The following is a 23,856-nucleotide window of genomic DNA, read 5'->3' as shown; positions in this document are numbered from 1 at the left end:
ACACTTTATTTTGTATAATTGTATTTTCTTCCTTTTTACTGTAGACTTACATGTTTAGAGGGTTTATAGACTTGTTTTTCCCGACTTTTCTAAAACTTCGCTTTATCTTCTACCCAGTCAACATCTACTTTGGACTCACTTTGCGCAATTTCGACACAAATAAATCCAATATCGGCCGTGTTTGAATTATTCAGTAGTAGCTCTGACACAGCTCCATCCACCCCGCCCCCTGTGTCGCCTCAGATGTTCTTCACGGAGAGCTTTCACACACACACTCACTCTCACACACCGTCCACCGCTGTCATTCATCCGCCGATCAGTCCATTCATTTATTATAACCGTGACATTAAGAGGATATGGGAGGGAAACATCTAAAAGTCACTCCATGGGCACTTTGGACCATACTTAGTTTTTTTCTGTACGGAGTTCTGCATGGGCAAGGTAACATAATTTGATTACTTTTTGGTGTGTTACTTTTAACACACACCAACATTGAGATATCCAAGCATTTTTTCGCCACGTCTGAACCCATTTGAATTAAATCTGACTTTCATCAGGGGCAGCCATGATTTATTTTCTTAATAATGCCTTTTCTGTGTATTTCTAATCCTTAGATGAACAGGAGTGCTGTCAGGATGGGAGGGATCGGGCCCTGGGAGGACATGACTGTACAATCCTCCCCTTCATCTCCATCTCCCACACCTGCAGGTAAAGCAACACCTGGTTTGTCAAAGGAGAATGTTAGAAATATGACCAAGCAAGGGTCAGCACAGAAGGAATGTGAAGTTTATGTGTATTTAACCGTTAAAAAAGCTTTCCTTTGGGTATTTGGGGTCCGAATGCATCACAAAAGTCTTCAAACTGTGTGGAAATGTGTGATTCCTGTACAAGCTAAGCCACAATTTGCAACGGTATGTTTAAAATCAGGAAACACCCCCAGAGTATGAAGCCCCAAATCATGTCAACATAGTAACTACATAAGTACAGGCGTAAAATGCCCCCCTGGAGCATTTGTAACACTAAAGGGCCCTGTTTGACTGTAAATACATGGAAGTGGTGATTGATAACATAGAGAAACACCTGGTGAGCACATTGAGGTCAGTGGAGGGGACATTCACAGAGGAGAGAAGACTTTTGATCATGGATAAATTAGGCATTTTTAAACTAAATTGCAACGTATTACATCATAAATCCACTTCCAGTCAGTATGTCAATCAATAGCAAGCATTTATTCACATGCTCCTTATCCAGCCGAAGAGAAAAGGGTGCGTTTTGTTCTGGATTTGGTACATTTCTGTCGTTTGTCTGCAGGATCGTCCAGGCGCAGTGCTGTGCAGCAGCAGTAGGAGACCAACTCTGTGACAAAGGCATGACAATGGCCAAGAAGCAAGGGGCCTGTGAGCGGCCCTTCTTCTCAGGACAACCCTGGGAAACCAAGATCTCGAAGGTCCTTCCTAATATCAATATCTTCGACCTTTACACGTCTCCTTGTTCTCACAATACACTTTATAAGTCAATACATAGTGGGAATTGTTTTCCTGACAGTATCGAGATAAGATTCCTACTTTACGACTGCGTCGTCCCCCCCCCTCTTTCTCCTGTTCAGATGTGTTGTGACTGCTGTATGCTCGGCCTGATTACAGCGAGCCGGGCGTCCAGCTGCGAGCTCCAGGGTTTGTTTCTGGAGAGGCAGTGTACGCACACGGCTAAAACCTGCTGTGGCATAAACTCAGCGGAGGAACCCAAACAAACAGGTAATAGATCTTAACAATCTTTTGATTAGCTCCACTCTGTCTTATCATGAAAGAAGAGCTATCCTGGCTGTGTGGGACACTCAAAATAATCAGTACCCTCCATTTACACACACTAGGTGCCAAATGACTTACAGCTAGGTAGGAAAAACTCCCATTTGCTTTTTAGACTTTTAATTTGATTGCAGATGATCTGACCAAAAACAGATAACTTCTTATTGAGACTTATTTTAGACATTTAGACACTTAATGGCTTTTTTGGGGGACCCATTACCTTCTACAGAAGGCTCATGATGGACAGTTTTGGTTTCTCTAAGGATCAAAATTGATACAGCAGAACCAAAGATCTCACATTTTGTATTCCTTTTTAAAAGCTTTGGGCCTACATTACCAGCAATGCAACTCAACCACAGTTCGCTCAGATATGCAAATAGTGGGTACAATCCCATCTTTTTTTAACTTCAAACTTATTATTTTGGGCTTATTCATCAGCCCCAACAGATGATGAGTTATTGGTCATCATTTTAAGGCAATTTATCAAAAATAATTCCATCCACCCTTTGATTCCGCCCCTCTACATCTTTTAATGGATTCTTCCTTTGCCCATGCTTCACCCCTCCAACTAGTTTTTCTGTATCCTGCTGACAAACAGTAATTGAAAATTGGTAGCGTCACTAGAGGCAGAGCCCTGTTCTAATAAACTGGATAAATGGCCTTGTTGTGGCAGCTGTGCAGCAGATCCCTGGGACACAGCGGTACTCGCAAGGCTAATCTGGAGACACCTTGCCAAATGGTGACTCAGGGCCAACTAGTGTTGTGTCTGGTGGTGGCGTTTGTCGCCTAGCTGGCTTCAAGTGAAAATACAACCAAATGTGTGGGAAGGACAGAGCTGCAAAAACATTCCATTTGAGCTGTATTTGTGGACTGTAGTTTTTTGGGGAATTTACCATTAAATCATTTATTTTTATTTTTAATTTGTAATCGTTTATTTAGCAGGGACAATGCACAGTAATGAACACTTAAAACATTAAAATGTGTCAAGCGTAACAGTGCCAGATTTAGCTTTAAGCTAATTTCCATCCGCAGTCCCTCACATAAAACATTTAAGAAAATTACATTTTACAAACATAGCAAAAACAAAATACATGATATGCAAAAAGTGCAAAAGAGCAAGAGCAGCATACACAAGTATTTATGACATGGTAATACAATATAGCAGTAACGACATATAAAGTGCAAGAGAAGATACAAGAGATACATAAAGTGCAAGAGGAGATACCCCTGTGTTAAAGTGCATTTAGAGGTGCTCGCACGTCTGTTTGTTTCTCAACCATTCTTTGAGTTGACCTTTGAAGCTATTGAGAGTTTTAATTATGCTTTATATCCATACCTCCAGTCACAGCAAAGCCTGCAGCCAGTTTTACCACCAAGCCGCCAGAGGGATCGGATGGCTGTAGAGGTTTGGCACATTCATTTCTAAAATGATTTTAGTGATGTATGACACACTGTAACGTCTATTTCGTCACATGTCGTCACTCTCCCCTGATTTCAGACGCCAATTGCTCACAGTGGTGTGTAGGGAACGGCACATGTGCATGCCTTGATGGTTATCAACTGCAAAATGATGGAGTGAGTTGTGTGGGTAAGTAATCTAAATAAAAACCCGGCTTTATTACTTAGAAAATAAGTGATTTCAACTGTTCAATGTTTCAGTCTGTTTATCGGCCCATACTGAAATATCTCAACAACTATTATTTGAATTATTATTTAAAAGAAATATATTACAATATTCACAATCACTTTTCAGGGTGAATTGTAATCAATAGGATTTCTTCTTTTGCATTAAAGGTGGGGTAGGTAAGTTTGAGAAACCGGCTCGAGATACACTTTTTGTTATATTCCATGGAATGCTCTTAACATCCCGATAGCAATGAATATCTTAAGTGTTTTGACAAAAAATCCATAAAAAAATGTCATCTGTGGAAGCCGTAGTACTGTAAATAGCACAACCAATCATTTTAGCCAGCCCGGCTAAAATAACTGGATGGCCTACCTGCCTGTCAGCCTTCCATCGGGGCACAAACTTATCTCGTGACCTCATTGGTCATGTGCGCGTTCGTGTGTGTTGGAGGGGCTCTGTAAGGAAGTAGCTGATTTCTTCCGGCTGTGTATTTTCAAATTCTAGTGCACTCGAGCTGATTTCTCCAAAATTACCTACCCCACCTTTAAATTCTTATTTTATTGTTGTTTTTACGATATGTTGTTCCAATAGTTTGTCATAGTTTAGTTTCCCTATTACATTGTGAATTTTAGTATTAATTAGGTGGAGGCTTCAATCACCACACTGGGTGTTCTGCCTCTTCCTGCACTGTATAGTATAAAGTACAATAAACTGAACAAACTAAATGCACTTATTTTCTTATTTTTAAGTGGATGTCTTTTTTCTCAGATTCTAACGAGTGTCTGACTGGCAATCACAACTGCGTCTACGGCCAAGTCTGCATTAACACAGAGGGTTCCTTTCGCTGTCAGAGGGAAACCAGCTGTGGCACCGGGTATGAACTCAGAAACGACAACGATTGCCACGGTAAAAAAAAATCCTTTTCTAATCCTAACACTTTAGTTTATTCATACCAAGAAATTGTCCTAGAGTTCAGTATTTCAGTATTGCTTCTATCGTTATCTCCTCTTTGCTTGTTCCAGACATAGACGAGTGTACTTTGGGCTCCCATAACTGTGGACCAGACTTTGTGTGCAACAACACTGCAGGTTCTTTCCGCTGCTACCCGAAGGAGAGTTGCCCGATCGGTTACATTCAGGACGCTGTGGGCAACTGTAACGGTCAGTTTAGTCAAAGTCAAAACATTCCTCAGATAAAAATGTAGCTGTCTTAATGTAATGTTCTCTTCAGATGTAAACGAGTGTGTTGCCTACGCCAGTCCATGCCAGCCTGGCGAGACCTGTAGCAACACAGAGGGCTCTTACACATGTCCCAGGAACAAAATCCCCTGTGGACGAGGCTATCATCTGATTGAGGACGGCACGCGGTGTGAAGGTGGATTCTGGCATGAAAAATGATCCAATATGTTTTTTTTGCTGCCACATTGATGTTCTTTTTTCATACGTGTATTTTCCCCTCTTCATGTTACAGATGTGGATGAGTGTCGTATAGGGAATGTGTGCGGCGTCCATGGTTGTGTCAATCTAGTTGGCACGTACCGCTGTGAATGCAGAAATGGCTTCATCTTCAACAGTATCACCAAGCTGTGTGAAGGTACGGTGCAAATTCTTCACTTTATTTTTGTTTCAACTATAAAATGTTATGCATATCAGCTATGAAATCTTGTATTTTCATGTGTTTGTATAAAGTGAGTAGAGGAGAAACAACTGCCTATTCTAGTCCCTTTGGTTGCCCTAGATGTTCATGGATATCTGTAGTACCAATTTCCCATTTAAATTCCCAGTAAGATTTATAGGAAAAGGGGCATCCATAAGTGTTGAATTACTGTTGTGTAAAAGGCAGAATTGTTCCTAAAATAAGTGCATCTGTGAAAAGTAAAAATCATGAGCGATACTTGGCTGAAGGTTATCCAAGTATTACCTGCAAGTGTGTGAAAGAGGCTTCAGACTCTGAGATTCACCGCCCCCTGTGTTCTTCAGATATCAATGAATGCAGGCATTATCCTGTTCAACTCTGCGCCCACAAGTGTGAGAACACAGAGGGGTCCTACAAGTGCAGCTGCACCACTGGCTTCAAACTGACCCCCGACGGTAGAAGCTGTGAAGGTAAAATCTCTTAATTTCAGTCATTTACTAAGACTTATGTTGGGGATATACAATATGGCTGATGTAAAAACCTAAATTGTGTCATAGTCTTTCCGAATGCATTTTTTAAACTCTGTTCCTCTGTTCCTGCTAACAGATGTCAATGAGTGTGAAGCCAACCCTTGCAGCCAGGAGTGTGCAAATGTTTACGGCTCGTACCAGTGCTACTGTCGCCGTGGTTACCAGCTGAGTGACATCGATGGGATAGCTTGTGAAGGTACTGTTTGACTTCCTGGTTCTTGGTGAGGCAACAAAACCAACAAGAGAGTGATCACATGTCACATAAAATAAGTTATTCTAACCAGATTTTGCCATTTCCCGCTCTCAGATATCGATGAGTGTGCTCTGCCTACTGGAGGTCACGTATGTTCCTACCGCTGCTCCAACGCCCCGGGAAGTTTTTACTGTACCTGCCCTCCTACAGGCTACGCACTCGCACACAATGGACGCACGTGCCAAGGTCAGTCGATGAAGCTTTGGTCAACGATAACTGAATTGTAAATGTTTTTTTTTATTAACCGTTGCTTGTTTTCAGACATTGATGAATGTGCCGCGGGGATCCATACTTGTTCTGTCTCTGAAAGCTGCTTCAACATTCAGGGAGGATTTCGCTGTCTGTCCTTTGCATGTCCGCAAAACTTCCGGCAAGCAGCACAGGGGTAAGAGCTGATGGTTTCTTGGTAATGACAAGCTTTGGTAATGAATGGTTCACTGTCCCTAGCTGAGCATGATGTATCTTACTTCTCTGTAGTTTAGTTTTAAGAATACGTTGTATCTTTTTACACCCTTTTCTAATTTCCTGAGTTTCTTTGTCTGGTTTTGGACTGCTCTGGACGCTTTCAACACCCTTTTCTTATTATCTGGCCTTCATAAATTATTTCCTCTCTGTTCTTTGTCTCTTTTTCCACCATGTACGCAGCCGATTCTGCTTTCCATCCAATCAGTATTTCATTTTTTCCCATTTCAGCCGTTGCGAGCGAGTAACTTGCGAGTTCACGCGGGATCCTGCGTCGTGTTTCTTGCTCCCGCTGAGAATCTCCTTCTACAACATCAGCTTCCCAACCAACACCCCCGTCCCTGCTGTGGTTTTCCGGATGGGACCCTCTAATTCTGTGCTGGGAGACAAAATGCTGCTCAACATAGTGTCCGGAGATGAGGAAGAATACTTTGTTGTGCAGCAGCATGCATATGGAGGAGAGATCTCACTTCGCCGTACCTTAACCCTGCCGCGGGACTTCTTTCTGACCGTGGAGATGAGGTTGATTCGCTACGGGACGGCTCATCTGTATATGGCCAAGATTGCGGTGTTTATCACAAACGAGCAGCCTATCCGGCCTTCAAGAACATTTCCATATTAGAAGTCTGTGAAATAAAAAGAAAATACGTATTTTGTACCCAGTACGCATGTTTAATAAGGTTTTTTTTATTTGTTTTTATCTATCCTTTTACTTCAAGCAGGACTCACAGCTGCAACTTTCTATCTACCCTCCAAACAGTTTATAAGGGGCAAATGAATAATTGTTGTTCAGTGATGTAAAAAAAAGACTAAAAAAAGCACAAGATATCACAGCAGTCTTTATGATGAACTGGAGTGACTATTTATTTGTATTGCTAAATTCTTCTTCTCAGTATTGAGCGAAAAGGATTGATGGCATTCTCTGTCTGTAGCCTATGCTTAAAATGAAGCTGCAGCGAGCATCAGGTTAGCTTACTTTAGCATAAAGAAACAGCTAGCCTGGCTCTGTACATCAAATACTTGAGAAAGTCACCGCGCCTAGAAAAGACGTTGTCCAGGACATAAACCTTACAAAAAATATATAAAGTTAGTGAGATTTTGAGGTGCTGGTAGCCATTGTGTATTACTTTTGATCAGAACTAAGCTAGCTGTTTCCATTCTGTATGCTAAGCTAAGCTCGGTGGCTCCTGTTGCTTTAAAGGAGACCTATCATGCAAAATGCACTTTTGTTCGTCTTTTACACATGAATATGTGTCCCCGGTGTTCCAGGGAACTCACCAAGTGTCAGAAAACACAACCCTCTCTATTTTCCTCCATACCCAAATCTCTAAAAAAGGGGCTGCAACGGATCTGATAAAAACTGATCCAGATTTGAACACTGTCCTGACGTCAGGACGGTGGCGCTACGGCTATTGGGCCAACTCCACCAATCAGGAGGAGACAGCCACGGCCATTGCCGTTCGAAAGCGCTGGAGACGCTGTAGTGCATATGCCAGGCCTGTAGGTGGTGCTGTTCTCACAGAATCTGCCCTTGCAAAAACAGAGCTAAAAAAGTGCAAATTGAGCGAAATGAGGCATGGCTAAAATGCATGATCTGTTTGGTATTTTGAAAAAAAAAAGTATAAATATGCCTTATATAGGTATGGTCCTACACTATATTATTCAAATATAGCATGATAGGTCCACTTTAAATGTACAAATACAAATGAAAAAAAAGATAAAGAAGTAATAGTTTGAATTTGTGTATGCATGATGCTTTCAGAGGGCCAGTAACAAGAGTGGTGCAGGAATGAGTCCTAAAACCAATAAATCAAGAAGGGAACCCTTGCGATGCTTACTTCTGGGTTAACCTAAAAAATAGTCATCACTGCAGAACTCTATGAATAGCAAACAAGGAACAGCAAGTGACACAAAAGCAACATTAAGGAGTGATTGCTTTAACCTTATCAACTGTGTAAAAACAGGATTCGTCCCTAATCTCTAAAGCATTGGCTCATTGGAGTCCCATCTGTGCCTTTACAGCCAGTTAAAGGGCCGTTAAACAGCTAGGTGGGGTTGAGCTACACACTCAAGCACCACCTGATAGAGCCACTTCACACTTTTCACTTTAGCCACTGCCATGATGGACTGGGACTCCAAGCGTCGTCTAAAGCTGCATGCAGCAAGATTTTTCTATATCCAACTGCTGATTTCTCCCAATGCCAAAAGGCCTTTCTCAAATCAAACTGCATCAAAGGGTCAAAACCACCACAGCTCTCTTCAAGCTGCCGTTTCCCCCCCAGTCTTTCTTCTCATCCTCTGCTATAAATCCCACCATCTGCATCGCAAGCACACCACCTGGAATTTGAAGCCACCTTGAAGAAGATCCCTTTAAGTTTATTTGCCCACAGCGTATGGCCCTACACTATATTATTCAAATATAGCATGATAGGTGTCCTTTAAATTACACATACAGACATGAGGTTGGTATTGATCTTCTCTTTTTACTTTTAGCAATACATTTATTCGTCTCCAACCCCCCAAAAAAACCAATTCCTTATAGTTTTGTTGTTGGTAGTAACGGATTTGAGTGGTTATAGTTCTAAGCAATGTTGCTATTTGAATTGCGGTTGAAAGCAGAGATGGATTTCTTTAAAAAAGTGCCTTGTCTTATCGATTTTTTCAACACTTAAAACCCTTCTCTTGCGTTAGGTCATACCCCCCTTCTCATACTATTTTTGGTCAAAATTGACCGGTGTATTTTGCACAGTGATATCTCTGGAACCCCTTATCCAATTTTGATGGTTGACATCTCATTTGAACAGTCAAAGCAAGTAGAATCAAGGGGGAAATGACACCAGGGGTGAATTTCATGTTATAATTTAGCAGTAAGTTCAAAGATGGTGATTACTATACATTACTGTATATTATAAAAATGCTTGCCATGTAGGCTGTGTTTACTGGAGATGGAAATGCTTTAGTTGGTGTTGTAGCTGAGATTCTTCCCGTTCCAATGATGTATGGGATGTATTGATTTGATACAAGCAAGTCAGTGTTTCATTGTGTACTTTCAACTAGAGTATATGGTCCGGACCCACGGTGGGCCCATCAAGTTCAGCATTCACTGCATACACTGTGATGAATATAAAATAAGACACTGATACTGTTTTCCTCAATGAACATTTAGAGAAAAATAAATATTCAGGGCTCCTCTCCCTCAGGGGCCTCTTCCTGGTCTGTTGACTGTTGGTCAGGCTCATAGTCTGGATCGCTGTTGTCTTCCATTTCTGAGACATCGTCCTCTTCAATCTCCTCTTCATCTGTTTCAAAACATTTGTCCAGAGCCTCTCTGACAGAAAATCGCCTAATCGGTCGCCTACTCATTGTGTCAATGAGTCAAATGTGAGCAAGGCACAAATATAACTGCATGAGAGACAGTAATGGAGGGGCATTTACTGCGAGAAAGTGAGAGGTGTTTCTTTCTCGAGGGGCACAGAGCTCGCACCTGTGAGAAGTTATGATACCTTATGATTGTATCATACAGCGCGAGAAAGTGAGAGGTTCCCGTAACTTAGAGTAAATTGTTTTGTCTGGAATGTGTGTGTGTGTGTGTGTGTGTGTGTGTGTGTGTGTGTGTGTGTGTGTGTGTGTGTGTGTGTGTGTGTGTGTGTGTGTGTGTGTGTGTGTGTGTGTGTGTGTGTGTGTGTGTGTGTGTGTGTGTGTGTGTGTGTGTGTGTGTGTGTGATGCTTTCCATCTGCAGGATGAACATAATACACTCATACCCATTCATTTCCTATGGCAGTCAATTCTGACCGAAAACATCATGGGTGTTTCACTGTTGAATAAATCACTAAAAAAATCAATGCTAGTGATGATCATCAATTGTATATGTTCAGAAGCCTAGTGTGGAGGATAACATAAGGTATTGAGGCAATTGGATGAAAAACACAGTATTTATGATAAAAAACAAAGTCACTTTGTCACTTTTGACCCGAAACGCAAGAGAAGGGTTAATGCCTTTTTTATTTATTCTAATAGTATATGTGTTAAGAATTTTAGGACATTGTACCACTAGATGGGGCTCATTAGCTATTAAGGATCTAACACTATGACAGGATTGTTCATTTGTAATAATTTGTACAGATGGCAGCTCACTTTACCTCAGCTTCCCTTTATGTGTACTTTCTAAGTGATTGGAATTAAAAGAGTGACAGATAAAAATGGCTTTTTACTCTTTAATATTCAAGCACAAACACACATACCGGCAATGGTTTCTGCCCTTACTCTCGTGCTTCCTCCGCTGTGGTCATTTCTTATGTTGAAAGCAATTTTTCCTATGATCTGTTCCAAGTGGCCTCACCATAGGATCAAACAGAACTCGCCTCAGCGGATCGCAAGAAAAATAAGCGTGGCACTTATTTATGGGCACCTGGGGCTCGGCCAACATGGGGGCTCAATTTGTGGTGGAGCAGCATTACAGCTCGTATGATGAATAGTGCTTTTAGTGTTGGTATTGGGTGGTTATCAGTTGATTTGCTGTAAATGATACCAAAAGGGCAGTAGCTGTGTTGGTCAGCTGGATAAATGCAGCCAGACACATTTTCCACTGTTCCACTTTCCTCCCGGTGGTTTTTGTGGTTTAATACATATAGAGCTGATTGAAAATGCAACAAAATGAAATATATGAGCTAATCATTCTCTTAAATCTTTGGATCATATAACCACCACCCAACTACTTTCCAAAATGCCTCACTAATTACTTCATATATGTAAAAATAGTGATATGTTGTATGAAATAATAATGATTGTATCTCTATTTGTCAGTTTTTTGGAGGGTTACAATCTTTTGGGAATGTTATTCTGCTGCGGATTCGGTCAAAATCCTGATATTTTTTTCAGATTCTTCCTCAACAAATTCTTACATACCCGTGCCTGGTTTTCCACCATCCCACTATCCTTTATAACATTGACCTGGTGAGGAATACCACACAACCATCTCTGGTTTTGGCGCCATGCTTATAGGGAATGACTTGGACTCACCTGCTTGCTGCTAATTACACAGCTCTGCTCCCGTGGTCGTTTCTGAGGTCACATTTGAAAGTGCACAAACATGATTTTAGGTTGTGGAATCAGGGTTTGGACTCTTTCTAAAGTGCCCGTTCCATGGTTAACCATGCAGGTCTATGGGACTATTCAGGTGTTGCCAGGTTCTTTTTGCTCAATTTAACTGTTTAATCCTAAAAGTTGTTTCTTAGAAATACTGGGAAGTACTGTATAGGTTGAAATTGTGAAGATTTCCCTTCTTAAGATATGTATTTCTCTCCCTGCCTTGGCACATTTATATATCCCCCTTTTCTCTGCATTTCCTCACTTTTTAGATCTGGTAGTCATGCTTTGACTAATGTGCGTTGCATTAAGTCCTGCCACCCTCATGACATCAACTGCAATATCAGCCCCGTCCACACCATCACCCACACCTCCCTCTCTCTGCCAACCTTCAGAGACTTCCATGAACCAGAGGGTAAGACAGGGGGAAGTACAGCAAGGTTTTAGTATGTATGCAGTGGTGTGCATTAGTTAGTTTAGGCATGACTTTGTTGTAGTCTTTATTATATGATTTAACCGTAGACCCAGGTTTCCAAACTTCATAAATGTTTTAAGGGGTTAATGGGGAAGCCTCATGGATGCCTCATTGAAAAATACAACTTTCAACCCACCAAGCTGTGCATAAGATGTAATTACTTGTTTCAACTCACAGAACAATTGATAATGATTTAAAGACAAAATCCCCTTTCTGGTTTGCCCCAACAGAAATAGTTTTCCTGCGGACACTTACAGCAGCTAACTCTGCTGTACCAGGCGCCACCGATGTGTTCTTTGACATCCAGTCTGCAGATGACCAGTCCTCTTTTGATATGGAGAAACGCACCCACCACGGCATGATTATGGGTAAGTGTCCTTCATGAAGACCTATATCAAACAGATATTTAATTTACTTATAAGTCTCCCAAAACTGAATTTCACTAACTAATCCCAATCTGTGTCATCACTCAGGTGTGGTTCGGCAGGTGAAACCTATCATTGGCCCCAGGGACCTTGTGATAGAGGTGGCTATGAACTATATCAAGTCAAGGGTTGTCTCTCATCGCAACATTGTCATCATTAATGTTTTCATCTCTGAGTTCTGGTTCTGAGCTCAGCTAAGGAGTTATTAGTTACCTAACAATAAATAAGTTGACAAACATTTTGAATTTGAAAACATACCTGATCTTGCTGGACATTTAAAAACAATGTTAGGTGGAAACTTAATTTGCAGTGTTTTAGAGGTACTGAAAACAATTACAGAAGCAGTTTGCAACCCATAAAGGTCATTTGTTTACAATAGGTCATTGTAATTTCAATGTAAATCAGAAAATATACTGTACTACGAGTCTACAACCATGCTAGCAGCTCTTTGAGGCTGTATTTAGCCTTTATTGAAATTAAATACTAATTTCAGCATGCTAACATGCTTACAGTGTTAAGCTAATAATGCAAATATTTACGAGGTATAACACCACAAAAACCTCTCAGTTTAGTCTGTAAGCATGCTAACATTTGATAATAAGCACTAAACCAGAAGCACAGCTGAGGCTAATGTGAATATTAGAAGTACCAAATGTTTGCCAAGCTATTCAATAGTTCATGAGATATTTCAACTAACCAAACTGACATCCTTATAATAGGGCCAAATCAGCCAAAGATATGTGCTCCATTTCAACTTTGATTGTGTTTTGTACCATCAGAATATGAGACCATCTGTGAATAATAAAGATTGTGTGGTTAATCGTGTTCATGTTTTTACTAAAAGGAGATCAATCCTAGACCGCTGCAGACTAAACCAATTGTCCTTTAGTTAGCATAACTGTGGTTTCAAGAATAACACAAATCTGATAGGATGTCCTGTTTTTCTGTAACTCAACTCTTCAAATTACCGATCAAAACCATACAACTTCCAGTGTGTGAGGTTATTTCCAGTTATTCCATTCAGAGAACTGAGTTATGGGAACATTTTCCTGGGAATGTTAAGATCTTTAAATACCTCATCTTTAACCTGACAAATTGCTTGAGGTGGATACTTCTGACCATCCATAATCAACTCTTTTCCACAGTGATATGGCTTTCACCACTGCTGTGCTGTGACCGCCGGCCAGTGAAAACACAAGTGACAACCATACCCAGGCAAATCCTGTAATCTAAAATGTGCCACTCTACATGAAAGCTCAAAAGGCTTGCCCTGTGGCTTTATTATTGCAGCTGCACCAATTGTCCCTCAACTTGGTTGGGCTGAATGAATTGATCTTCTGACCATTAAACACACAGTGTAGAACTTTTACTGTATCCAAGAAATTATTAGATGTTTTATTTTGGGTATGTTACAGTAAAGATACACTGTATATTTAAGGCTGCACCCTTCACAAATACCACTTGAATTAACATATGGAGCCCATGAGGGATTCCCAATTCTATTAGACTCAATAAATCTGTGCCAACCCTTGCAATTATAAAGCTAAGCTGCATTTATAAACCTTTTATACTAGGTTCCATATTATAAAGTGGTACTGTTTAATATTTCACCCAGCTGCAACTCACTTTCACTCAATAAAATATACTCTTACTGTATGTTCTGCCCTGACACATAACCATGTGCCACAGAGGCGGGTGACATGACAACTGTATGAAAACAGCAGCACATGCTCTGACTCCGCCTTTTTCCTGGATTGAACCAATAGCGTGTGAGACATCTAACCGGATGTCCCGCCCACACGAATGAATTAGCAGGCAAACATGGCAGCTAATACCGACAACATGGACATTGCTGGCATTTTGAAGGAAGAACACTGCCCTGAACACTTGCAGGTTTTACAAACATTTACCACCGCGTTACGTGACAAGGAATACAGGTGCGGACAAAGTAATGTAATGCTTTTTAAAAGGATACTGAGGGTGTTAGTAGCTTACCGACGAAGCTAGCTTGGTGTGTCGGCTACCTAAACGCTACTATTACATTTAACTTCCGGCGTATTATTGGATGCTATTTCAGGTCCGTTAAGTGTATTTTTATCTGTTAATGAACAGTGAAATGTCACATTTCTTCTTTATACTGACGTATGCATTTCAGCTGCTACTTAGAAAGACGACAGTCAAAGCTTTCTGTGGATTCCGATATTTCGAATTGTCATTGCAGGATTAGCACAGGTGTAACTAGTTACTAATATGACAAGGGGAAAAAAGTAATCTATTATATTACTTACACCTGTTAGGCCAATTAAATCCCTGCAGAGAATAGTGATACATTCATTGCACTAAACTAAATTCATTGCACTAAACAAAAAACCGAATATGTTGTCATTGATCTATTATCTATTTATGTAATTCTCTTTGCATTACTTTGCTTATATTTCCTCTTAATACATTAATTGTATGCTCCTAACACCAAGGCAAATTCCTTGTAAGTGATAACTCACTTTGCTATAAACATATACTGATTCATTTAACATTTCACTCCTTATTTCTGTTATATAATCCCCAGGCTGGGGTTCCACTGCATTACATTTACCATCTCTCACTTTCCCCACCTCGACTTTCCTCCCCCAGAGATGCTGTGAAGGAGGAGGTGTTGTCCAGTCTTCTACAGGTTTTATCCAGACTGTGCGATGAGCTCCATGCTGTCAGCTGTGACGATCAGGACCTGCAGTCTGTCGCCCTGCAGCTGCAGCTGACCGCCGAGTGCTTCAGGGCTCAGAGGAACACCTGTGTCGAGAGCGACCGCAACCAGAGTCTGCTCAGGTAAGAGCATCAGTTAATGGATAATATGAGATGTATATATTGTATATGCACATAACGTGGTTGATTCAACAGCACTTGGACATGCATCTCAACAGTCATTTCAACTTGCTAAATTGCCACAATGCTGTTCACTGTGTCTTCATGCTATTTTGCCACTCTTCTTACAATATATATGTACTTCTCTTTTTCCTCTAGGGAGCTTGGCTTCATTGATGTGTCCCTTAAACTCCTAGACTTCCTTCAGACCAGACATTCGGAGAGTAGAGATGGCATATTTGAACGTAAGTCTAAAATCAGTCAATTGTAATAAAAGCATTCGATTTATTTTTGCAAACTTTTTGATACTGAACATATTTATTAATCATCCTCTATGGCTTAGCGCTTCGTTGTGGGATCCAGTTCCTCGGTAACTTGTCGGTTGGAAACCAAATGTGTAAAGATGACATCTGGCGGCTGAGCTTCCCAAATCTCCTCATGTAAGTGCCACACTTGCACTTGTGAATTTTAAACAGTAAGCATCACTGTTACATAATATAGTTATTACTCATACTATGTTTTAGGGCTGCACAGTTAATCGAAATGTTATGAAATCTCAAAATGGACTAGTGCAATATCCATATCACAGTTGGCACAATTCTTACAAACAGTATTTTACAGACTTAAAGGTAGGGTAGGTAAGAATGGAGAAACCAGCTCGAGTGTGTTAGAATTTGAAAGTACACAACCGAAAAAAATCTGCCCCTTCCTGTAGACTTCCTTACAGAGCCCCTCCTCCAACACACACAAACGCGCACATGACCAATGAGGGCACAAGATAAGTTTGTGCACGAGATGGAAGGCTGACAGGCAGGTAGGCCATCCAGTTATTTTAGCCGGGCCGGTTCAGATGATTGGTCGTGCTTTACAGCGCCACAGGCTCATTGGGCTAACAAACTAGTTTTTAACTTCATATATATTATCCACATCTCTCTGTCTCTACAACACAAACATTGGGTTAATTTGAAACCACATTTTAACACTAATGCACACCTGTATCAGTATTTTTACTTGGAAAGCATTGCTCCTCAGATAAAGTCCACCCAATTATGTGTGAACAGGCAGCTGCTCAGTGTTGACGATGAGAAGACGGTAAACTACGCCTCCATGGTGCTCCACACATGTCTGGATGAAGCCAAGGTGGAGGAGCTGTCTGATCTGCAGAACATCCAGCTGGCACTCAGGGTGATGGAGCTCTGCAGGACCCATCCTGACCTGGACTGGACGTAAGAGTGTGTGTCTGTTTCAGTGTGTAGAACAATGCTTTTGTTTTTAGCTGTCAATCATATCAAGGAATGACAAACTGTCATCTTCGATTTGTTGGTGAACATTATATATTTTTTTCTCACAAATTTACAGGGTTCTCATTGCTACCCAGTTTTTCCTCAAGTCTTCAGCTCTGGTGGAGAGCATGTACTCTGGGATGTCTCACCATGAAAGGTACTTTGCTTTTAATGTAGGCAAAGATAATGCATATAACTATAGACCTCTTATGTTACACAGAAAGTGATTTAAGAACAAACACTGCCCCCTTTAACTTTTATATCCTGATTTTGAGTTTTCACTTTGTTTTGAGTTTAGTTTTAAGAAGTTGTATGAGTGCACTTCTTGCAATTATACTTTTGTTTCTGTTTATTTTCACTTAGTTGGATAACATTAAACCTGAGCTGAATAAACGGATTAAATGCCATTCAAACTACTGTGTGTGTGTGTGTGTTTCTTTTTCCAGACTTACTCTATTAGAGCTGCTCTTCGCTCAGCTACAAGAGGAGGACTCAGAGGGGTGTGGCATCCCCTCCGATGTGGCTCGCTTCGTGGCCACTTCCTTCGTGAAAGGTTGTGGGGCCGTGCTGACGCTCGCAACTGGCTCTGCCTCCAGTGATGAGGTACACATAGTACATTTGACTGATGTATATGAAGAGTGTGTGTGGCATGTGGAACTGTTTTCGCATTTCTAACTGACGAGGCCCTTCCCTAACGTTATATCAAATCCAACATCCTTTCCCCATGTGACCAACATCCTGCTTGCGATCCCCTGTAGGTCCTGCAGGAGGCGATGACAGTGATCAGTCTGCTGGACGTGCTGTGTGAGATGACCTCAGACCACAAGCAGTTCAAGTTCCTCCAGGAACATCCCGACCTTCTAGTAACAACTGTTGGTAAATTTAAACAAACACTCACACAAGCTCTCTGACCGCGTCTGCAGCTGGAGGTTTAGGGTCAATTGCTGGTTTTTAAATGGTAAAAATCTGTACACCATATGCACTCCCTGAAATGGTGAAAGATTCAGATCCCCGTGAAATCACCCACAGAAAACCAAACAAAATTCCTGAACACAGCCCTCGGTTATGTTAGAAAGCTATAAAAACACAACAAGTTCAACGACAAACGAGTTTACACAAATCAGTTTTTTTGGCACTTAATTTAAAGGTCCCATGTCATGGCCATTTCTACTGATCATAATTCCATTGTTGAGGTCTACTAGAATAGATTTATATTGTGCAATTTTCCAAACTCACATTGGTTTCTCATACAGCATCTCTGTATAGTATGTGTATTCACTCTCTGTCCTAAACGGCTTGTTGGAGCTCCTGCCCCCCCCCCTCCCTATGAGCCCAGTGGCCGTCTGTGAGACACAGCGAAACCCAGCCCGAACACACACACACACACCCGCAGCCTGGCTGGGAGTTTGTGTCTGTGCTCACACACCGACTCACAGCCTCGCCGCGTCCTGCCGTCTCAGGGAGGAGAAATCGGCGGAGCTGCAGCTGAGAAAAGATTGAGTGTGTGAGGAAGTTAACGTAACGGCTACGAGGACGTAACGTAACGGCACTATACCCAAATACGTCACTGTACCCAGGAAGAAAAAGAAATCTCAAACGAGGCGTTCTGGGGCAGCATAGACAGGTCTTTTCTGTGCTACAGGGTGTACTTTGAGGGTTTTTGACTCTGCAGACCGTTTACATGCAGAAAAACCTTCATAACACACAAGGGGACGGGTAATAACCGGAAAAGCATGACATGGGACCTTTAATGAATTACTGTCTTTTTCTGCATCCCTGAACTCTGTGTTTTCTTTCTTTTTTCTCTGCAGAGCTCCTGAAGCAGGTGCATACTATAGGGAAGGCTAGTAAGAATGTTTTCAGCGCTGCTCAGAACTTCTCCTCCCTCGTTGGAGATGGAGACCCCTCCTCCCATTCTCCAGTCATCAGCTTCAAGGCCCACCTCATCAGGCTGATAGGAAACCTCTGTTACAGCAACACAGACAATCAGAACAAGGTTTGAAACTGACAGACTGATGACAAAACAGAAATATGTGCTTTCACAAAAAGGAATCGCATCCTTTTTAGTTCTGGTTAAGTTTGTTTCCAAGACTATCTTTTTACAGATGAACCTGTAGCTCATTGGTCAGTTTTGATGTTATTCTAAATCAGCGTTACATGAACCTTCACAGAGGTCAAATCCAGAGAGCGACTGCAGGTCAAATTAGGGAATATCAAGCACTTCTGGGTATACAGGACATTCTACCATTGCTACCAAATATCTTTACAAATAATAATCAGCAGACTCAACTCTATAGTAGTTTAGCTTTTAGATTCATTTTAAAACCTCTTTTTTTTATCAAAAAGTGCTGTGGTTGTTCATTTTCATTTTTATTTTTTTATTTATTTAGCCTTTATTTATACAGGTGTAAAGTCTCATTGAGACACAAGGTCTCATTTCCAAGAGAGACCTGTCAGTGGTAACACTACCACACAAAGTTACAGACAGACAGGACACTAAACACTAAACATTTCACAATCAAATCTCACCACATTTAGCTGGGAAGCAGACTCTGGGTGTTTCTCAATCGCGAGTACGCTTGCTTGGTAGCACATGTCTGCCGAGCATCTTGCTTCAGAAGCGAGTCAAGAATACTTCCTGACATTTGGAAAACAAAGAGTGGAACAGGCTAGCAAGTGTGCAGGTGTGCGTCATATGAGAGGCCCCGCCTTACATCTTCCGCCACAGATTTGGGGAAATTGGTCCGTGCGCAAAGCATTGTGGGGATTTTAAGACCGCGGAGTCTACTCATGTGCAGCCTCGATATTTCTCCAAACGGAGTACGCCGGGCTCGGTAGATTTCCAAGTATGCTGGAGATTGGAACAGTACTTCGGCGGGACTCGATGACGTAGTATGCTTGAAATAGTGGCTCTGCAGCAGCTTTACTCGCGATTGAGAAACACCCTGAGACTCCTTTTTAAGCAGGTGGTAAGTCCACAAGAGAGTTGGATTGACTGGTTTCAAACCAAAGGGATAAAACGCGAAAGCCTCGTTATAACTAATGGCAGAATTTGTATTAATCTTAAATTATACCCAAAAACCTTGGAGTTTTTCTGATGCTACATCTTTCCTTGCTATTTTTTATATAATATCCTGTAAAGATATTTGCCATTTCAAAATGACTTCCATTGTAATATTTGACCTCAATAAGCTACGGTCTGGAGAAAGTAAGGAATTTAGAAAAAAAACAGCATTAAATGAGATTGTTATTAGATTTTTGTTCTCTGGGAGCTTTTGGTCAGTTTAACACAATGGGGTCATGGGTCAAGAAGAAAGCTAGAGGCCCTCTTGGTCTTGCTTTGACTATCTCAACACCAAATTAGCATGTGTAGGGTGCAGGTTCTGGTAATGAGCTGTGTCAAACCACCTCATCTCCTCATTAACAATGACAAATACAATAAGTGTCCTGTCTAATGAAGCATGAGGCTTTGTGTTCCTGCGACTGCAAGCTTACGAGTTCTTTCAACACAACAACTTGGTTTTTCACTGAAATGTGAAACACTTCCTCCCTCGCTTTGGTGATTTTATCAGTTTCCCTCCATCTCCATCTGTCAGCATCCTGCCATTAACATAGAGAGCAGATAGATAATAACGCGGGCGGGGAGGAGTTGGCCCCTATCTGTGGCACATCGTAGACTCAGTTCTACTTAATAGAAACAGATCTGTGGAATGCTTGTGGGATGGCCACCCTCATTTGGCCTCTCTATAATATGTATGGATGCTGATCTGTGGTCTGTCAGTGGTCTGAAATCACCCCATATCTGTTTTCACTGAGAACTCTTCCAGTAAACCAAATGTCATTCTGTTCACCTTTGGGAGAGATTGTAATTTTAAGAAGCAAAGCGCTGAACCGGACTGGATTCGGGCTCCAGTCGCTTTTTATTCACCCCTTTTTAAGGGTTTGGACGTAGTGTCAGCAGCCTCAGACAATTATTTTGAAAGTGGAAAATCAGACCTGGGTGCTCGTAGTAGCCAGCGACTTTTGTTTCTTTGACAGTTTAAAGGACATTTCCAGTTTCTTAACTCAGCACTTGGTCTCGTTGTGGAGCTCCCAGCAGTGTGTTTGGAGGGTAACCACAATGCAACAGCAAGCAAAGACGGTAATAAAGCCTATAGAATCAGACTTAAGATGCAGAGCAGATCTCCCTGTTGTGACGGCCTTACCCACAACCACACTGCTGCTCTAGTGGAGGTAATGAGGCTCTGCTAAGAACACTTAGGTTCAATACATGGCTTGCCTTTTTAAATTGATTTGTACTCTCCTTGTGCTAGTATATCTACTGTACGTTTTTCATACAATACATATTGACATACTAGTTGTTTGGCGGCAAGAAATACTAATTGGTGGCCTTCATTTTACAATCTCACCTATTTGAAAAAACTAAGAGACTATCCAAACTTACATTATACACATTTTAAGTTTTCTATCATTGCAAGTATGATTCATTAAGACAATCAATACCATATGCCCTGGTGCATGAATATGTAATATACAGGTACTCTGAAAAAACACTGTGAAATAAGCATTTATTGAGCTAAGGAATTTGTCAACATAAGCATTTTTCCAGAACTGGTATTTTATTGTAAGATTAGGAAAACGTTCAGTGATGCCAAACCCTTGTTTACCAGTCCATTCTTTTAAACCTTACTTACTTGTTTCCTCAGGTGAGTGAACTGGAAGGCATCCCTCTCATCTTGGACAACTGCAACATAGACAGCAACAACCCATGTATCCTTTTATTCATATTGGTTAACAGTCTAGAAATACATCTCTTTTTATGTACAAGCTTATCTTATGTATTGCTATCCTTATCATGGCTTTTTGAGCATTGAATTTGGAGTGTTTTCACAGTCAAATATTTTCTAAAGCTACAGAAACAATCCACCTTATTCATGGCAGTGTCCACATCAGTTTCTCTCCAGAATATATTGAAAGAAACAAATGTAGAATTATGCGGGAAACCTGATAGGGGTGAGCTGAGAATGTTTTACATCACAAAACATAACTCGTCTGCAAAACTCGTTTGTTTGTTAGGCTGTCTGCATGCTCAGCATCATGGGGCAAGTACCAGGCACTCGGGAGTTTGAAATAGAAAATGTACCAGTGTCAACTTATCTACCATTGTACTAAATTTGTATGTTCGATCACGTATGCATGTCTTCATGAAATCGGTCCAAAAGAAAACTGAAACCTCACAAACGTGGAGTTCATGCATTGTATTTCAAGCTTACAAACGTCTCAGACTCAATAACAATTAGCTATTATGTTTTAAAAATAACACCATTTAATGTATTTTTTATTCGGGAAAACAAGTGCTGGAAAATATGCCTTAAAATCATGTTGAAAAATCCCTGAAAGAACTACATTGTGCTCCTTTCCTTACTATCGACGTTACTGCCCTTAACCGATTGCCTCCAGTTATCAGCCAGTGGGCCATCTTTGCCGTCAGGAACCTCCTAGAACACAACAAGAAGAACCAGGAGCAGGTGGCGGTTCTGGAGCGCCGTGGCACCACCGACTACTCCGCACTCAAGGAGTTGGGCTTCGAGGTGGAGCAGCGAGACGGAGGCTTGCTGCTCAAAACTGTGAGGAAAGACTCTTGAAAAGCTTTGAAGATCAACCCGGAGAGATGAGGCCCTCCACCCGCAAGCAGGTTCCAAGTATTTGTTTAGAAAGGAAAAAAAGTACATGTGAACACATATACGCTTACTGTTACTAATATTTAAGCCTTATCTTCGGGTGAACTACATTACTAAACTCATATACTGTGCCTGTCCAGAGTAACTGACAGCCACACTGCCGATAGACTAGGAAGAAAAATGCTCTATAATTAGTTATTTCTATCAGAGAGGTATGTATACATGACTTTCCTACCTCACTAATGCTTTGCACTAACGCCCACATAGGAGCTTATGGTATTCTTGATAAACAAAAGGCCCATGGGGTCCCGCTGGTATAAAGAAAAGGTCAAGACTTCAGGAGCTCCTGCTCCTAAGTCTGGGAAATGAAGAGTTAGGGAGAGGCGAGCTCATGCTGGTACCTTTTGGCACGGCGATGCTCTGTGCTTTAATCCAAAGACAAAGAGCACCGCAGTGTCCGGGGCCTTTCCCTCTTCACAGACACCCATGTTACCAGCAGGGGTTTGGGTTTAATCCCATCCCCATAGTGACTTCTGCAGTAACAGAGAAAGACCAAAAACATGATGTAATCAGCCTCCTCAGCGCCTTACCTCCTTGAAACGCTGGTGTCGTTGCCAGAGAGACATTCAAAGCTCTTAAAACTATTTCTTTAAACAAGCATGATATCCATATTTTAATCTAAGGACCTGAATGCAAAACGCAATACTAATTACAACTGATGCTATGCACGTTGCACAATGCTCATACTACATCATGGGCTTTCACTGCATCTCTTCTTGAAGTCTTATACTCTCAGTGAAGTTCATCCTATTCCTCCTCTTAGTCCTAATATTTTCCCATCCTACTACTACTACATACATAAGAGATTACAGTTTATGGCATGCATCATAAATTATTAACCATACTTGAACTCACAACATTCTTTACTGCCTCATTTCACGCTGAGTTAGCTATAATTGACAACATAGAGTATTTCAGAGATTTACTGAATACCCTGCTTCCTTTTTAGCCGTAGCTGTGTTTGCGTGAGTGTGTGCTTTTTTTTCTTTTGATAAGAAACAGATTCTGGTAGGTGAGAGCTTGCTGAAAGTGATTTAATGAGCGAGTGAGAGAATCACACCAGAGGCTTTAGTGTGCAGGATGACATCCCTCCCTGCTCCTCGCGGCTGCTGGATAAGCTGAACTGTCCTGACACCTCAACAATGCAGCGATTTACTGGGCTGCTCACGCCCTGCTCCACCTTGTTTGCTCTGCCTCTGATTTTTAATGACAAAATGTATTGAAACAATCGGCTCGACTCGCCCCTCAATCCACGGGCATAGTGAAGGGAGCTTACGCGGTTCCGGTCCCCAGGATTTCAGACAGCTAACAAAACAGCTGTTACTCGCGCTCCGCTGGCTGGCTGCAATGCTTTTCAGCCCCACAGGAAAGAGTCAGCCGGGCTCAATGAGGTGGCATGGCCGCGGCCGCCTGTTCACCTCCTGACACATTAGTACCACATCAGTCAAGGCTACAAGTTCTTGTGTTTCCCATATCAGCGTTTTATACCACAGGGCTCGACTACAATGTGCCTTCTGGTTCGGTAAAACAATTGTCAGGGTGAATGCTTTGTGTCTGGGTCCAATCATGTGTTGATATAATGCTTAATAAAGTATTGTGTGAGAAACCGCTTCTATTGGGGAATGATTTTTAGGAACAGAGGTGATATTAAAAACTCTTGAGGCGTTAAAAGGAT

General features: G+C 41.4%; 2 protein-coding genes across 3 annotated transcripts; both read left to right on the top strand.

The window, feature by feature from the left end:
* The first annotated feature begins 278 nt into the window (after positions 1–278).
* On the top strand, positions 279–13,118 carry LOC117483089 (fibulin-1-like). 2 transcript variants are annotated; one of them, XM_034131250.1, is made up of 17 exons: positions 279–441; positions 615–708; positions 1,312–1,447; positions 1,607–1,754; positions 3,148–3,210; positions 3,304–3,393; positions 4,201–4,338; positions 4,455–4,592; positions 4,663–4,806; positions 4,903–5,025; positions 5,412–5,537; positions 5,674–5,793; positions 5,905–6,036; positions 6,112–6,235; positions 11,671–11,813; positions 12,104–12,241; positions 12,347–13,118. In XM_034131250.1, the coding sequence occupies exons 1-17, from the start codon at positions 357–359 to the stop codon at positions 12,484–12,486; spliced, it is 2,082 nt and encodes a 693-aa protein (XP_033987141.1). In that variant the 5' UTR covers positions 279–356; the 3' UTR covers positions 12,487–13,118. The 2 variants fall into 2 exon arrangements, with proteins under 2 accessions (XP_033987141.1, XP_033987142.1); XM_034131251.1 differs by lacking the exons at positions 11,671–11,813; positions 12,104–12,241; positions 12,347–13,118 and adding an exon at positions 6,544–6,938.
* Positions 13,119–14,067: 949 nt separating this feature from the next.
* Positions 14,068–23,787, top strand: atxn10 (ataxin 10). The gene is made up of 11 exons (XM_034131543.1): positions 14,068–14,235; positions 14,930–15,121; positions 15,317–15,402; positions 15,501–15,597; positions 16,219–16,383; positions 16,517–16,597; positions 16,887–17,043; positions 17,199–17,316; positions 18,252–18,436; positions 21,147–21,210; positions 21,901–23,787. The coding sequence occupies exons 1-11, from the start codon at positions 14,120–14,122 to the stop codon at positions 22,083–22,085; spliced, it is 1,446 nt and encodes a 481-aa protein (XP_033987434.1). The 5' UTR covers positions 14,068–14,119; the 3' UTR covers positions 22,086–23,787.
* Positions 23,788–23,856: the final 69 nt, after the last annotated feature.

This window comes from Trematomus bernacchii, unplaced genomic scaffold (genome assembly GCF_902827165.1).
Source record: "Trematomus bernacchii unplaced genomic scaffold, fTreBer1.1, whole genome shotgun sequence".
Classification (NCBI taxonomy): Eukaryota; Metazoa; Chordata; class Actinopteri; order Perciformes; family Nototheniidae; genus Trematomus; species Trematomus bernacchii.
Note: the sequence above shows the minus strand (reverse complement) of the source record. Positions and strands in the feature narration are given on the sequence as shown.